The sequence below is a fragment of the Anas platyrhynchos genome, chromosome 1 (genome assembly GCF_047663525.1).
Source record: "Anas platyrhynchos isolate ZD024472 breed Pekin duck chromosome 1, IASCAAS_PekinDuck_T2T, whole genome shotgun sequence".
Classification (NCBI taxonomy): Eukaryota; Metazoa; Chordata; class Aves; order Anseriformes; family Anatidae; genus Anas; species Anas platyrhynchos.
Window position 1 is genome coordinate 78,503,054 of NC_092587.1, and position 16,272 is coordinate 78,519,325.

The 16,272-nt window shown below is 40.1% G+C and overlaps 1 protein-coding gene across 1 annotated transcript in view; it reads right to left on the bottom strand.

Annotated features, from left to right (window-relative positions):
- The window catches only part of NTF3 (neurotrophin 3), a 63,537-nt gene extending 49,015 nt beyond the window's left edge, over positions 1-14,522 (bottom strand). Inside the window, exon 1 of the mRNA XM_005012642.6 lies at positions 14,195-14,522. Within this exon, the coding sequence (XP_005012699.3) occupies positions 14,195-14,212 (18 nt within the window). The 5' untranslated portion in view covers positions 14,213-14,522. The remainder of the gene's footprint in view (positions 1-14,194) is intronic.
- Between the last annotated feature and the right edge of the window lie 1,750 nt (positions 14,523-16,272).

The following is a 16,272-nucleotide window of genomic DNA, read 5'->3' on the forward strand; positions in this document are numbered from 1 at the left end:
AGAGATGGAGTCATTATGTCAATACATACTTTCAGAAAGAGTAAACAAAACCAACAAACAGAAGTGACATCAGGCTAATGGCAGATAACATTTAATGCCACATAGTAGTAGACAAGTCAGAGCAGAACTTCAGATTAAAATTTGCTAGTCCAGATTTGGAAAACTGTTTCTACATTGAAAAAAGATTTTGTGCAGAGGCAACAACCCTCATCGCCCTGGCTATTTGCAATAGTTTCTGTGTTGAGTTCTCAGGGCTTGACTTTAATTTTTCATTGACACAGAATGAACTAACTCCCTGGGGCTTCTCTGGTCTTCTCCCATCTAAGTGGGGTCAGAATTAGACATCTGTTAAACTAGTTATCTCCAGAGACAGCTACCGACTATTCAAATAATTAAATAAATAAAAATTAACAGAGGGATGATAGAAGCTGATAGATGGGAAAAGGTAACAAACAAACAAATAAACAACAGTAACAGAAAGCTTGAAATCCGTCAATGGAAATCTGCCAGGTAACTAAAAAAATATATTGGATGCTACTTTGCAATCTGTAAATTTTCTCCTGTTACCATAAAATGTCAGGTAATCTGGAGAAAATTTAAAAAGCAATTAGAATAAATAAGTCTCTAGGAATCCATTTATGAATTAAAATTACAATAATCAATTTTATGGACTTGAACATTTTAAATAGCAAGAAGCTGTTTGTACCTTTCTTTTGGCACTGTATTTTTAAATTTCTGCCTCCATCCATTCTGAAAGAGCACATTGTCCAGAGGACACCAGAATAAGGCTGTGGCTTAGTTAGTCTTTTCTAGTGCCCCATCAAACAGTTTGAATACCTGAGAGGAACCTCAGAGTGTTTGTGTGGACATGACAGAGAAGATAGCTGTCTTCTAGATGGCAAAGCACTGTGCCTACAATTTAGATATCAGAAGATGCTGGCTCAGAAAGTGCTTTCTCTTCTGTTCCACCTGAGCTTCTGAGCTTCTTTACACATGTGAGTGCCTTAACACAAGCCTTATAAATCAAGTTTTTGAGGAATCTACAGAGTGCCTTTGGGGAACATGTTTCTGGAAAGATTTGCAATGCCATTCAAGCAGAAATAAGTCTAGTTATGTAAGTGCAGTTTTGCTAATTGATTGGAGGATCAGGAAGGTATTCCATAGCATGGTGCCTCATTGTGCAGGCATGCAAGTTTGTATAATGTTACTTTGGGGATCTCTGTCCAGGCTGCAGTTGATACATACATCAGTTGATGCATGCATCAGGCATGCATCAGAGATGCCACTAAGCCTTTCTCTTGAAAAAGAGCTGTCTTCCAATAACACTTTATTTATTAAAATACTTATTATATTCATCAGTGATACTCTGATATTCAGCAGTGATATTTTTATTTCTTTCTTGAATAACACCATCGTTAAAAAAAAAAAATGTCACAGGAAGTTAACTAATGGAAAAATAAAATTGAAAACAAAGCTTGACTCTAAAATTATCCTGTGACAGGCCATCCTACAACTACCCAGAACTGTACTGTTCCTAATAACTTTTATGTAGAAAATAACTAAATAACTAATAACTTTTATGTAGAAAAGGACTCAGTACTGTTGGAATGAATGACGCTAAAGTTGGATAGGGGATGGTAGTAGTTTTTTAGTGGAATGATGGAAGCCCAGTCACTTGAATGGAAAATCAAACATAACAGAGCTTTAAAGAGTATATCAGCAGGCTGGTTTGGATTTTTGGACCACAAAACATAGTAGGATATATTAGACTGCATTAGGAGATAGATTTTGTTGTTTCTAATTCTCCAGTTCTGAGGGATTCACATATGACCTTCCAACTCCAGAAGCTTTCAGTGTTCTCTGTAAGGGGACAGTTTATATCATGCCCTGGGATGCTCAAGATCAATTGGTTTCACTTACTTTTTCCCTGTGAATGTAAGTACCAGTTTCCTGGGCTGTGGATGGCTGGTGTATTTAGCAGACAATAATGGGTCAACAAACCAACAAAAAGATATTTTTTTTTGTCCAAGGGGGAAACCTGACAGGTTTTTAAGCTTTGGTGTTCAAGGGGATTGAAATGAAACTGAACAGTATCTGGGGAATTATTTGTTTCTGAGAAACTGGCAAATTCCAGCAAAGAAATGGTTTTGCTACATTTTTTTCAGTCAACTATACCAGTTGTCTAATACGGACATATTCTCCCTCCCTCTCTGATTTCTATGATTCAGCATACTAAAATGCTTTGCATGTTCATTGGTAGTTTTAAAAAATAAACATAAAAAATCAAATTTAAGGTTTTGTTAGAAACTCGCTAATTTTAGTAGGATTGTCAGCACCTGAGGTCAGAATTTGACCTGCAATCAGTGGCATTTCAGCATTTGCTCATTTGTGGAGTCCTGCTTCTACCATGCTATTGTAAACAGAAATAAATGCATTCATTTGAGATGCTGTTGTCAAAACTTTGTCATCAGAAACTGAGTCAGTAAAGGCACAATCTGAGCCTGAGACAATGAGAAAGATTAAGGTAAAGAAATGAACTAACCAAAGAGAAACTAAACCAAACAGATTTGCTTAAGGATGGTTCAAATGACATCAAACTCTGAAATTTATCTGCTACCATTTCAAATGGAACAAAAAATTGAACAAGAAATGATAATCCTCACAGAAGAAAGACAGAAAATAAATGAGAAAAATTAGAATATTACACTGGACTTTAAAAACACATATGTTTCTCCAAAATGCAAAATCTTCTGAAGGAGACTGCTCCCTGTCCTAACAGATGTGAAAAACAGCTTTAGCTTCTGAGGGCAAGATTTGAATTTATGAAGATTTTGTTTGTTTATTTATTTAAAAACAGAAAATAAACAAACAAAAATAAACAAACATTACAGTAATATTTAGATAGTTTTACTTCTAAAGAAGCCTGTAATTGTTGCTCTTTCAACATAAAGCTTAAACATTATCATTTTTCTCAAACTTAAAAAGACAGTTTGAATACAGAAAATGTATATCCCAGAAAACAGACTTTATAAGAGAATGATTCCTAAATATGTTTTGATATGGTAAGGTATTTGCTGTCTCTCTCAAAGAGAATCACAGAGTTAGATTGACTGTTGCAAATCACACTTATTACACAGAATCAGACAGAATCTACCAGTACACAGTCTTTCCAGGGTTTACTTTCAGGTAGGACCTATAATGATAAATAAAGAAGGGCCAAAGCATGTGGTTGCACACTGGCACACAAAGCCTTCTTCATGTATGTATGTTTCTTTACATGAAGATATCATGCAAAAGAACTGGGAAACGTGGTACCACTAGTACCACATATTGCTGTGCCTGAGCAGAATGGGTCTCTTTTTTTAAGACACAGACTTGTAAAGTTTAAGTACTCACATTCTATTTACATGACCAAGAATATTTAAGAGAGTTATAACTTGTGGGACTTCGAGATCCTCATAGTTTGTATTAATTATGCTTCTATTGCTATCAACATTAAAAATTCTGCTCACTTCAAAGAAAGAAATATCAACTCTGTTTTTGAAAATCCAGCCTTCTGGACCTTAGGACCATTAGGTTCAAAAATCTGATAGTTCTTGTTTGTACTAATACCAAGACCTTTTAACTACAGATGCTTTGGTCTTTGTTTATGTATGAAGAAGCTGCTGGGTAGTCCATGTGAAAAGGATATGCTTTAATAACACTCATTGTTTATAAGATAAAAATTTCTTTTCCATAATTTTTTGAAAAATTAGTTTATTTTGTACACAGTCTTGAGGGCTCTCACTTCTGTTAGCACAAGTCAGCTGTTACCACTCTGTTACAAAAGAAGGTTTTGGTGCTTAAGAGTAAATTGAAAGTAGAGGGCAAGTAGATGGGATACATGGGGGTAGTTAGTGGTGGAAGTAACATGATGAAGCCCGGTCTGTGAACAGATACTGCTTTTGTGAATGGCAGAGCTAAGGTGGAGAAAAAGTTACTTTGCACACTAACATGATGACAAGAAGCCTGACTTCCTGTCAGAAAAGAGGGCAGAACTTTATAATAAAATTCACAGAATCATAGAATTATAGAATGGTTTGGGTTGGAGAGGAACTTAAACATCATCTAATACCACCTCCCTGATATAGGCAGGGATACCTTCCACTAGACCAGGTTGCCCCATCCAACCTGGCCTTGAACATTTCAAGGAATAGGAGGACATCCACAGATTCTCTGGGCCACCTGTTCCTGTGCCTCACCACCCTCTGAGTAAAAAATTCTTTGTAATATCTAATCTAAATCTGCCCTCTTTCAGTTTAAAGCCATTACTCCTCATCCTAGCACTACACTCCACAATAAAGAGCCCCTCCTTAGCTTTCATGTAGGCCTCCTTTAGGTATTGGAGGGCTATTATAAGGTCTCCCTGGAGCCCTCTCTTCTCCAGGTAGAACAAACTCAACTCTCTCATGTTTATAGGATGGGTGCTTCAGCCCCTTGATCATCTTTGTGGCCCTCCTCTGGACTCATTCTAATACTTCCGTGCCTTTCTTGAGCTGAGTACCCCAGAGCTGAACACAGTATTCCATGAGAACAGAGTAGAGGGGAGCAATCACTTCCCTTAACCTCCTGGCCACACTTCTTTTGATACAGCCCAGGATACAGCTGGCTTTCTGGGCCGCAGGTGCAGATTGCAGGCTCATGTCAAGCTTCTCATCAACCACGACCCTCAAGTCCTTCTCATCAGGGCTGCTTTCAATCCATTCTCTGCCCAGCCTGTATTTGTGCTTGAAATTCCACGTGAGGCAATGAGTTGGCCAATGCAACAATGAACTATTGTAGCAGCAGTCCTACGTGACCTAAAAGGAGGGCAAAGAGAGTGCTAGGAAGGCCAGTAAGAGGAGTATGAAGAAATAGGATGCAGTGTTTTCACAGTGAAGTCACATATTGAGCCTTCCTCTTCCATTTGCATACACACACATACCCTGCACGTACATATATTCAGTTTATAAGTGTCTTATATCAACTCTGCAAAACACACCTGACCTGAAAATTGGATGTAAGCCATAAAGCAGGATATTGGAAAATGAAAATTATCAAGGCTGAGGTATCACTCTCTTCAGTTGTTTCACTGAGCATTCTGAACATATTAAGGGGTAAAGCTGACAAGAAGTAGTACAGTGGAGAAGGAATGTACTGCAAATTAGTAGAAAGGATGGAAAAGATAGTGAAAATTAAAAAAAAAAAAAAAAAAAAAGTTACATAGAGGGATAGAAAGTGGCTAGAAAAATGGGCAGAAAATAAGAGACTCAGAATGGAAAAGCCCAGGATAATAAGTCTAGGGAAAATCAGTTCAAAGCACCTATATTAGATTTTAGGGAAGAAGTTGGAAATTTGTAGTATCAAAAATTAGTTTGATTTAAACAATAAATTAGTGCTGGACTAATTACAGAGGGGTTATTTTGTAGTAGAAGAGAGAAGAAAGAACTGAAGAGTGCAAAATATAATTACAGAAAGCATACACATGCATAGTGGTGTGTGCAGACAGACATGAAAGAGATCTGGTTTTTGAATATCACCTTTAGTCCTGGACATTCTAGTGTTACCACAGAATCACACAAAATCATCTAGGTTGGAAGAGACCTCCAAGATAACCTCGTCCAACCTCTGACCTAACACTAACAAGTCCTCCACTAAACCATATCACTAAGCTCAACATCTAAACGTCTTTTAAAGACCTCCAGGGATGGTGACTCAACCACAGCCCATTCCAATGCCTAACAACCCTTTTGGTAAAGAAGTTTTTCCTAATATCCAACCTAAACCTCCCCTGGTGTAACTTTAGCCCATTCCCCCTTGTCCTGTCACCAGGCACATGGGAAAATAGACCAACCCCCACCACGCTACAGCCTCCTTTAATGTACCTATAGAGAACGATAAGGTCACCCCTGAGCCTCCTTTTCTCCAGGCTGAACAATCCCAGCTCCCTCAGCTGCTCCTCGTAACTTGTTCTCCAGACCCCTCACCAGCTTTGTTGCTCTTCCCTGGACTCTCTTGAGCACCTCGATGTCCTTCTTGTAGTGAGGGGCCCAAAACCGAACACAGTACTTGAGGTGCGGCCTCACCAGAGCCAATGTGGTAGTGGATAAAATTAAAGAAAACCAGAAATCTGAAACAGGTGTATTTAATAAAAGGGAGAGAGGAAGAGAGGAAGGAAGAGAGGAAGAGAGGAAGAGAGGAAGAGAGGAAGAGAGGAAGAGAGGAAGAGAGGAAGAGAGGAAGAGAGGAAGGAAGGAAGGAAGGAAGGAAGGAAGGAAGGAAGGAAGGAAGGAAGGAAGGAAGGAAGGGAGGAAGGGAGGAAGGGAGGAAGGGAGGAAGGGAGGAAGGAAGGAAGGAAGGAAGGAAGGAAGGAAGGAAGGAAGGAAGGAAGGAAGGAAGGAAGGAAGGAAGGAAGGAAGGAAGGAAGGGAAGAAATGAATCATATGCACTCTGTAAACCAAAGAATGGGATTAAACAGAGAAGGACCACCTGTGTTAGGTATTTGAGGAGTTTATTTATTAAACAGTATTAAAAAAAAATAAAAGATAAAACTTGCTGAAGATATTGGGGGATCTAAGTGGGAAAACATACAAGAATCAATAAATAACAAAGAAAAACTATCCTTACATGAAGATTTATAAGGTTGTGGAGTTATCTGCATCATCTATTTGGAAAGTCAGTCATGTAGACTGTAATTGTACGTATTGTTTGAGAAATTAGTAAACTTATCATAGGAGCTCAAAACAATGAACCAAATAGATCTTTTCTAACTTTTGAATGTACAAACCCAGGAAATCCCAGCATATGACTTCTCATTTCCCTCTTAATGTCCATATTTTTGTTACCTAATCCAGTGCAAAGTTTCCCTTTTGCTAAGATGGTGTCACTGAACTTTTTTTATGCTGCTACAATGCAGTTGGTTTTGTGCACACCACTTACATGATAGGAATGGGTAAGGAACTGTGGGGAATGGTAGAGAGAGGACATACACAGACACGTTTCCATGTTCTTAAATATTTTCACTGTAGCCTTTGCATCTAAGTTTTTGTTTTGTTTTGTTTTGTTTTGTTTTTTTGGCTCAGATGACTATACAGTGGCTCTTTGATTCCCCTAAGGTATGGTTTTTATCATTATCACAGTATTTCCGAAACCAAGCCCATCACACATCTCAGCATCTAGTGGTACTACAAGTTTACCTCAAAGAGAGCATACTGGGAAAACTGGTTAAATGTCTACAGTGGATTTATGAGATCTGTCTTTTATAGCTGAAAGCTATAACATCTGGTCTTGGTTTTGAACAGAAACCAAATACTGCCCAAATCCCATCTCTTAAGAGAACAAAAGTTGTTTTCGTCTTGCAAGTGTGCTTGTTCACCTCCTGGCTGAGGCAGAGGCCACAGGAGAGGATGCTATCTTAGAACTTGTCTAACCACAGAGTTATTCAGAAGCAGCTGTTGGGTTTAAATTTCACACTCACAACCTGAATTCACTTCTGAGTATAGACAAGCCTTTAAACATTCATGTATAGTACAATGTAATCTCCCTTCTGTAACCCTTTGGTTCAATGTCAGTCAGCTCTAACGATACTGACTTCTGGCAAATGCAGGTGAAGAAATATGTTTCTCAGTTAGTGAGATTAACAGCGTCTTACATGTTAACACAGCCATAGTAAGATACAACATTTAATATCTATAGTAGAGACAAACCCAAAACAAAGAGTTTAGTGCTGGAAGATGTGAGAGAGGAACTGGGAAATAGTACATTTATTGTTAGTGTTCCACAATGGGGAACACATGCAGCCGAAGCACAGAAAATGTTGGAGGAGTGCTGTAAATCACACCCAGTAGGATGCAATCCTCCAAGAATATTTTCACCATCTCTAGTACAGGCTTGTAACAGATAACACAAATGGAGCCTGTTCTATGCAATCTTTATATTTACATGGTTAGGCGGGTGGTTACTCCCTCAAAAGTATAGACAGAGTGTTAATGAGTCATGCACTCTGGTTTTCTGATACTGCTTGATGTGAATGTGGAACTAAATGCCACCCTTGTCAAGTGCATTGAAATGCAACCAATAGATTGCTTCTCTGACCTGATCTAACACAGCACTGTCTTCATCTGCACACATCTTCATCATCGCATATTTCCACAGAGGGAAATTTCAAACACAAACTTAGAAGTCAGACTAGGAAACACCTCTGTCTGTGTGTGAAGAGGTGGGGAACAGAGAGATTGAGAAAGATGAGACGGAGAACCATATAGTCTTGTTCTGATCTTTCCAGATGCTTTCTGTCTTAAGAAGACAGGGGCTTTAGGGCCACCATGCTGATCTTGCTCACACAACAAGAGGTTTGTACCATGTGAAGAAGACTCTTAGCTGAATTGGATTTTCTTTATTTCTTTATTTTATTCCCAAGGAAGCACAGTCTTCCTTGAGGCTTTCTGTAGAAGTCCTCTACCTTACGAACTTAGGAATTGTGATACAATCAGGAAAATAGCTCTGCATATTCCCTCCAACACTTGTTTCACAACCTTGAAACTACTTCATATCCACCCTTACCACTTCTCTCTTCACACGCACTTCCCATCTGTCCCCTCTGAAAGAGACTGATCCCTACATCCCCCACCAACAGATGTACAGAGATGGCTGTCTCCCACACAGAAACAGCTGCCATCTACCTCTGTCATCCCTACCCACACATTTCTTTCCACTGTCTGCTCCTAGTCACTCTCCCCATGGGGAGACACACACATAGCCCAGAACTAGCAGACATCTGCGGGGACACCCAGATGTTCCAACCGTTGCAGGCAGATTTCACTGGCTCTTTCATGACTACAAAAGAGTTCAGGAGGACACAAATACTCCACGTTCCTCACATTTGAACACAGCTCATCCACTCATGCTTTGAACCCCTTCCTGTGACAACCCAGCACTCATTTTACCCATCAATCCCTTTCCCTTTTCCCATCCAGCTGGCAGGTTGATGCCATCATTTGCTTTTCATTTTCTCAGTGGTTAAGTGAGGAGGAAACATATGGTGGAAGGCCGGGGCTTTACCCTGGGCTTCGCTGGTGGCAGTGGCTGAGTGGGCTGTAGTCTGTGATTTCAGCACTGCTGAACCCTGGTAGCCATGGTCACTGGCTGCAGTCACACATCTCTCCCTCATAGAAAATGGCTTCATTGTGCCAGCTGCACATAACATGACCTGGTGAGACGCTCACCACCACCAGGCAGGGAGGAAAGGACCAGGTCCAGCCACTGCCTGGACAAATTATTCAGCTGTTGAGCTATAACAGGACTCTGCAGTGGAAAATCTACATGTAAAGTCAGACAACTGGTTCCCAACAGGGCCCATGGCTGTTAGGTAAGTATTCACATGCCTTTTTATTTTTCATGTGACTGATGCTATATAAGGTCTGGTCCCAGAGGTTTCAACCTTCCAACTCAGTGGTGCTGTGTGCTTGGACTATCTTGGCCCAGTGCAAAACTGGCAGGATTAATTCCAACCTCCTGTTCAGCTATAGATGGAAATTAGTATGTTCCTAGCCAGTCCATGACAGTGCCCAAAAAGCTCTAGGCAAACTGGACAATTTGAGAACAGATGTTGTCAATCTATATGATTGTTTTGAAAGGAAAGATATCTTTAGTATTTCTCTCTCACACCCAAAATGTATCCTGTTTACAACTTTCAGCCAGCTACACATTACTCCAGTACTGCTTCAAGCCATGGAGAAAGCTAGTACTTTCATGTTTCTTTTGTCTGACATCTGTGCTCCCCATGTGTTCTTCAACCCAGCCGATGTTCATCCACTGGCCTGTTTAAATACCTAGTAGCCCTGTTAACTGGTCCTAGAGGAATGTCTCTGCCATTTTGTGCCAGCAGCTGTACATTAATGCTCTGAGGCACAAAAATAACGTACATCATTATGTCTCCAAATGAAGATGATGGAATATTTCAGACATCCTGGGATTTGCTCAGGAGTATTCAGTAATTCTTTAGAAAAAGCCTGCAAAATCTTTGAAGTAGAGTCTGCCTTTTGCACACTTCATACAGAAGGCAAGCACATATAGTACACGTTCAGTCCTATTGCTACCCACGCACTAAACCATTCTCCTAGTTAGTCATCTTTGCCTTCCCTCCCTCACAACGCAAACATTGCTTCTCTAAACTCACAAAACTCACCTCTGTTGTGCACCTTATATAACCTATTTCAACACAGAGAGTTGTGCCACATTTGCAATGGACACGTAATTCTCCTGTTCTGTCTCCAATAACTCTTGTACACATCACTGCAGCTTCCAGGGTGCATGTTTGTTCCTTCCACTCAGATGAATATCCCTTACAAGAAACCAGTACTCTTACATGAACCTCATGCACAGCTTCCTTATGCAGACTGGATGGATCGTTCTCATCACGTCTTCCTGTGGAACTCTGCCAGTCATGCAAGCACAACAGTCACTGAACACATCTGTCTATTGCCCTGTTTGCACACAAAACCAGCATCTCATTTATCCATGCACCTATCATCGTTCACTAAATGTATTTATCTGTGCCTTCTACTTGCTCTCCCCTTGTGCTTAACTGCCAACCTGCTCTTGTGCTGCCATGCGTGCATGTATAGCCTCCTGCGCTCTTACACAGTCCCCTTCAAACTAAGATGCCAATAAACACAAATGGCCTATACCCTCATTAACTTTTTCCCACTCTTCATCACTCTTCCCTCCCCCATAACCTGTTTTCAGTTTCCCAGGTTCCATGTTTAGCTCTGTAATCATTACCTGTTCTTCCTTCATTTACTTTGAGCATGCTGTGTGCACAACTCTCTCTTGTCAGAAACAGATTTTCACTTCTTTCATCTTCCCTTTCACAACCCTTACAAGCAGATGCAAACCAGCACGTACCTTCCTTGCTTACACACATTCGTTTGTCAACCTATGATGTTTCTCACTCCTTGTAACATGAACTGCCATTTTCATTTACTCCCACTTCATGCCCTACAGCTCCCAACTCCACTCACCTCCCCACACACTTCACACTTATCTTTTAACCTTAGTACATGTGGCCTATAAAGCCCTGCAGGTAGTTATCCCTCCCATTCCTTCCCCTCCCACCCCTTTATATCTTTAGTCATGTCTCCGCTCACACATTTGTGTTATTTCCTCTTACTGCTTCACTTAGCCAGTACCTACCAGAGTTATGAGCACATTTGTTACATTTGTCTTAATAGGAAATCACCCCTTTTTATCCGTGTATGTGTTCTCCCCACATTATTCCTTACTTTCCACTGTATTCCTCAGGTGTTTCTGTTGATATGTTTTGATTGTTCTTCCACTATTATATCCCAACTGCAAATAAGAGGCATCCTATATTGATGATGTCTAAGTTACTCCTGTATCTTTGGACAAGGACTTTCTTTGTCTTCAAAGCAATACAAAACTAAATTTCCTCTCACCCTGTGCTCTCATCCTATACCTGCTTTAAACCACCTTTTGTCCAGACACCTTTGCACAAACCTCTGCTTTTAATTTCATTTTCATGCCTCCTATACCCATCCTTCTTTCCCTGTTCTCATGCTACTTGAGACCTGCCACATCTTTATATTCCTGCCACTATTCATCCTGCCCCCATAATTTCCATTATCTTGCATCTCCTCACAGCACCTTCATACAGCTTTTCTCTCTGTTCTGCTTCTTCCTCATAGCCAGGCACCAACTATTTACAACACTCCAGCAGGTTTCCAGCCTCCTCTGAAATTTCTTTCAGCTCTTCCCTCCTCACACACTTTTATGGCTCTCTATACCCTTTTTCTATCACCACACCCTCATTCCATCCTGCTCTTTTTGTCCTCTCTATTTCTCTTCTTGGCATGTGTTTCCATCTCCACGCAAGTCTTCCCTTTCATGCTCCAACACCTGCCTTCCAAATACACCCTCATACCTATTTCTTGACAGTCAAAGGTGTCTCCTTTAGACCCTCCCACAAGCTTCATGTAGCTGATCATTTTCGATGCATTTTCCATGACTCTCTCCAAATATACAATAGTTCACATTTTTCTTCTTCCTCCAAACATCCTCTGTGCCCCATACATTCACCTTTCTCTCTCCATTCCCACTGCCTACCCTACCTCCCCCTTGCAGACCCCACCATCCTTGTATGTCCCTTTCATATCCTCACCCAGCCTCCAGCCTGCACCTTTTCCCATCCCTCTGAAGTGTTACTGCCCCTTCTGAGCTCCTCCACCCACGAAGATACTTGTTTTCCAGCTGACCTGAAGTAGTTTTCCTTTTATGATTACCACCTTTGCATGGCTCACCTGCTCTTATTACTCCAGTACACAATACAATATATTGAAGTTTATTTTCAGCATGTAACACTTTCAGTCTGAACTTGTGTCTACCTACAAATCCCCCCCCCCCCCCCCCGCCTTTTTTTTTTTTCCTGGGAAGAAAAAAAAAAATCCAAACCCTAAATATATTGCATACCTCAAAATATAGCACCCTCCTACACAAAGCACTTCCATCCTAGCCTTGCTGGTACATCCTCTTCTCCCCATATTGAGGGCCCTCCACCTGTAATTGTCCCTAGTTTTCCTCCCCCTACCATGCTCACACACACAGCTCCTGATGCTGACACGTGTATCTGAAAGCAGTCTTTTTACTACAAGCAGTTGGAATTGTGCCGAACTCTCTTTCATTCTCTACTGCTTTTGTCTGTCTTGCCACAAAGTAAGATTTTATTTTTTTAACTAGAGTTTTTTTTTCTGACATTTTATTTATAGGTGTTTCTTGTACTTCTCCTCTAAAGACACACTTACACGGATGAGGTATTTCAGTGCCTGAGAATATATTTCCTATTTGTCTGAGTATTTTCCTGAAGGCACAATGTAAAGGCAAACTTTACATACCATTTGCACCCCTCATGCAACAAATCACATGAGCCTAAGAGAAAAGAGTGCTTTTTGAAAGCTTGTAGCTCATAACAATTGACTGGACAATATAGCACACATCTCTTTCTATTTAAAAAGGGTGAAAAAAAAACCCACGCACACACACTCGCATCTCTAAATAACTGGTTTTGCAATATAGGAATGAGAGAATGTGTGCATAGCAGCCCTATTCAATCCAAAATATCCATCTCTCCAGATGCTGCATATTTATAGTTCAAGAGATAGGACCAACACAGAGCTTTCCCGTTTATTTTAATGAAGGATTAAGAACTGATCAGAAAACTATCTAAACCATTCAAGGACTTTTTCCCCTCTTGGCTAATAGCAGTATGGTGTCTCCATAAGGACTCAACAGTAACTGACGCTTTAAGCTGCATTTCAGCTGTTTAGATGAGAAACAGCTTTCTATTTTGCTCTCTATATGTGCGTCTGTGTTTATTAGTCGTGTGCTGCATTCCTAGAAGGCACTTACCAAACACTTGAAATTGCAGCGTAAGAATAGTTTCTCTTCTGTCCTAGCACAAAGTGAGTGTATCTTTTTCACCTAGATACAGATGTGCAGGGAATCCTTTGATCTCCAGCTCCTACCAGAGAATTTAATGTTTGGGTTTGAGGAGAATGGAGATTGATTCAAAAGTCATGGACTTCCTACCGTCTGGCACACACACACATACACACACACACAAAAAAAAAAAAAAAAAAAAGCTCCAGTGAAGTTAGTTACCTGAGACAGGCAAGGTCTAGAAATTGGAAATTTTCACTTTGCCTGTCATAGGCTGTAACTTTCCCTGAGGGCAAGCATGCTATGTATGCTGAAGCTGGTTCTTGCAATCCCTGCTCAAGATTTTCAGTCCCTTTTGTTATATCTGAAGTTTCTGGTTTCCCTTTTAAAATAAAACCAAGAGTCTCCCTTGCTTTTTCCTCTTAAATCAGATTCCTTTAGCACCTCATATTTTTCTTCTTCTGTTTTCTTGCCAGGGACTTGAACAACAGAGTGCGAAGCAGGAGGAGAGAGGAACCTCAGGACTAGAGCAAGCTATAGGGCAAGTAGGGGTGGGGGAAGGAGCAGGCACAATGGTAAAAGCAACAACGTTTAGGACAGATCTACTGTTTACAAGACGCCCCCCCCCCCCCCCCCCATTATACTTCTTTAAAGAAACCCTCTCCCCCCCCCTCCCCTCCCCGCCCTCTAAGGACCCTATTAGAAAACGTCAAATTTCCCTTACCGTGGTAGGAGTAACCATGGCATCCGTGTGAATGTTTCCAGAAAAGTCGACATGAAGAGAAAGGTGGATGTAAATATGTTCATTCAAAGTCACAAAGTTGGTCTGCTTGGGTTGTGCAGAGTTGCTCTATGGGAGAGGAGCCTTAAACTCTGAGTCCCGTGAACATAATCTGCTCGATTATAACAAACCAGCTCAGCCAGATGGCTCTGTGCTCTGCAGATTAACCCCTTTATTGCCACACTCTTCTTTCACTACCTACCATTTATAATAACCTTGCCTAGCTGGGCAGTTTCAGAGAATGAGGTATTTTTTTGAAAATGACAAAATTGTCATAAAGATATTTTTTTTTCCCTTGTGTGCTCTAAAAATCTCATCATGTCCCTATTTTCTTTTGTTCATTTTTTTTTTTTTTTTAAACTCAATAGATGGTTTCATTCCTCTTCCTGGTAAAATCTTTTCTTGTTATTAAGAATGGTATTAGCACCAGGGAACATTTTAGAGAATTCTTTTGTTAAATCATAACCATCTCTTCCGGACTGTGATTCTCAGAAGACAAGTATTTTATTGCAGGAATGTCTCTGTGTTTGCACTCTAAGTCCATCTACTTCTCTCTCTCTTTCTCTTTCCCCCCATCCTCTGTCTGTCTCCCACACGCACACTCACACACATATACATGCACACACTTTGGTCAAACTGCAAGCATGTGTTTCTATTCTTACCCATACTCAGAAGACATTATAGGACATGTAAAACAGGTGAAATAGAGAAACAGAACTGCAGAACTGTAAAGCCATAAGTCTCCACTCACTCCTTCCCTCTAGCGCTTTTATTTATTTATTTTATTACTTCTAGATCTTGGACACATTATTTTTTTTGGTCATCATTTTTGTCAACCCAAGTTTCAACAACAAAAAGATACATTTTAGGAGAAATATCCACTCTTAAGAATAGAGCTCAGGGTGGATTTGTATCCAGATATTGCTCCTGTTTTGATTTGCAGATTAGTCCATTAAGAAAGGATGGTGAGTGCCAAAAACATGGAAAGTTCATCAGCAACCAGCAGTGACTGGTTTCCAAACTTTTTTTTAGAGTGATTGCTCACAGAGATGGCTGATAAATTTAGCTGCATGCCTCTAAGTCTCCCTCTAAATTTACTTGCTTAAGTCATCTTTCTTTTCTACTTGATTCAAGCATAATTGAACAAGTCACAGTCATAAGAACCTGCTTATATTATACAATACTTAAAAACTTACATTACCTGATTGTTTCCGTAGTGAATACTTCCTTTATAAGCTCATGAACATTTCTCTTTTGTTATTTAACAAAGAATGTTTTTCTCTTTCTCCTCCCTTTGTAAGAATGATTAGCCCTCTCATGCTGTCAAAGCATTGTACCATCTTCTTTAAGACATTTAAAGCTACCTAGATAGTTGTCATAGTTTTATTGAAATATTTTCCACGGTCGATTGAAACATGGCAGGTATTGCATTTGTTGTGGTTGCACTTTATCTGATTTTTCTCAACCATTAAATAATCCTATTTAGGGAACTCTGAATTCTACATATTGTATCAGTCACATAAATCCTGCCTGAGTTGCTTATTCCCTCTAACCGTCCAGATGCAGAAGGAGAGATCTTCCATCACTGATTCCTAAGAATATTCTACTGTAAATTGCTGCTCTGCCAATCCACAAAAACAAAACAAAACAAAACACAGAAGTCTTGATCAGCTCAAGAGTATTTTTGTCTTCTCTCTTTGGTTGAATGTAGTTTCCATCTTTTTTAGATCTTTCTCAGCTAAAAGGAGAGGAAAAAAAATTATGCCTGTCCACCCCCCCCCAACATTATAGTTGGATTTGAGAAATGCCTAAAATATGACTCAGCTTTAAATCTCCTGAAGTAGACAAATAATGCTAGGAATAGAAGATTTTCCTATTGCTTGAGAATGTTCCCTCAGAGGTATGCAAAGGGTTAAGCATCTGAAAGCAGCCCTAGCCTGGGGAACTTCCCATTTGCAGATAGCCCAGCAAAAAGAAGGCAAATAAATAGGTTACAAGTAAATGTCTTAGGCATAGAGGAT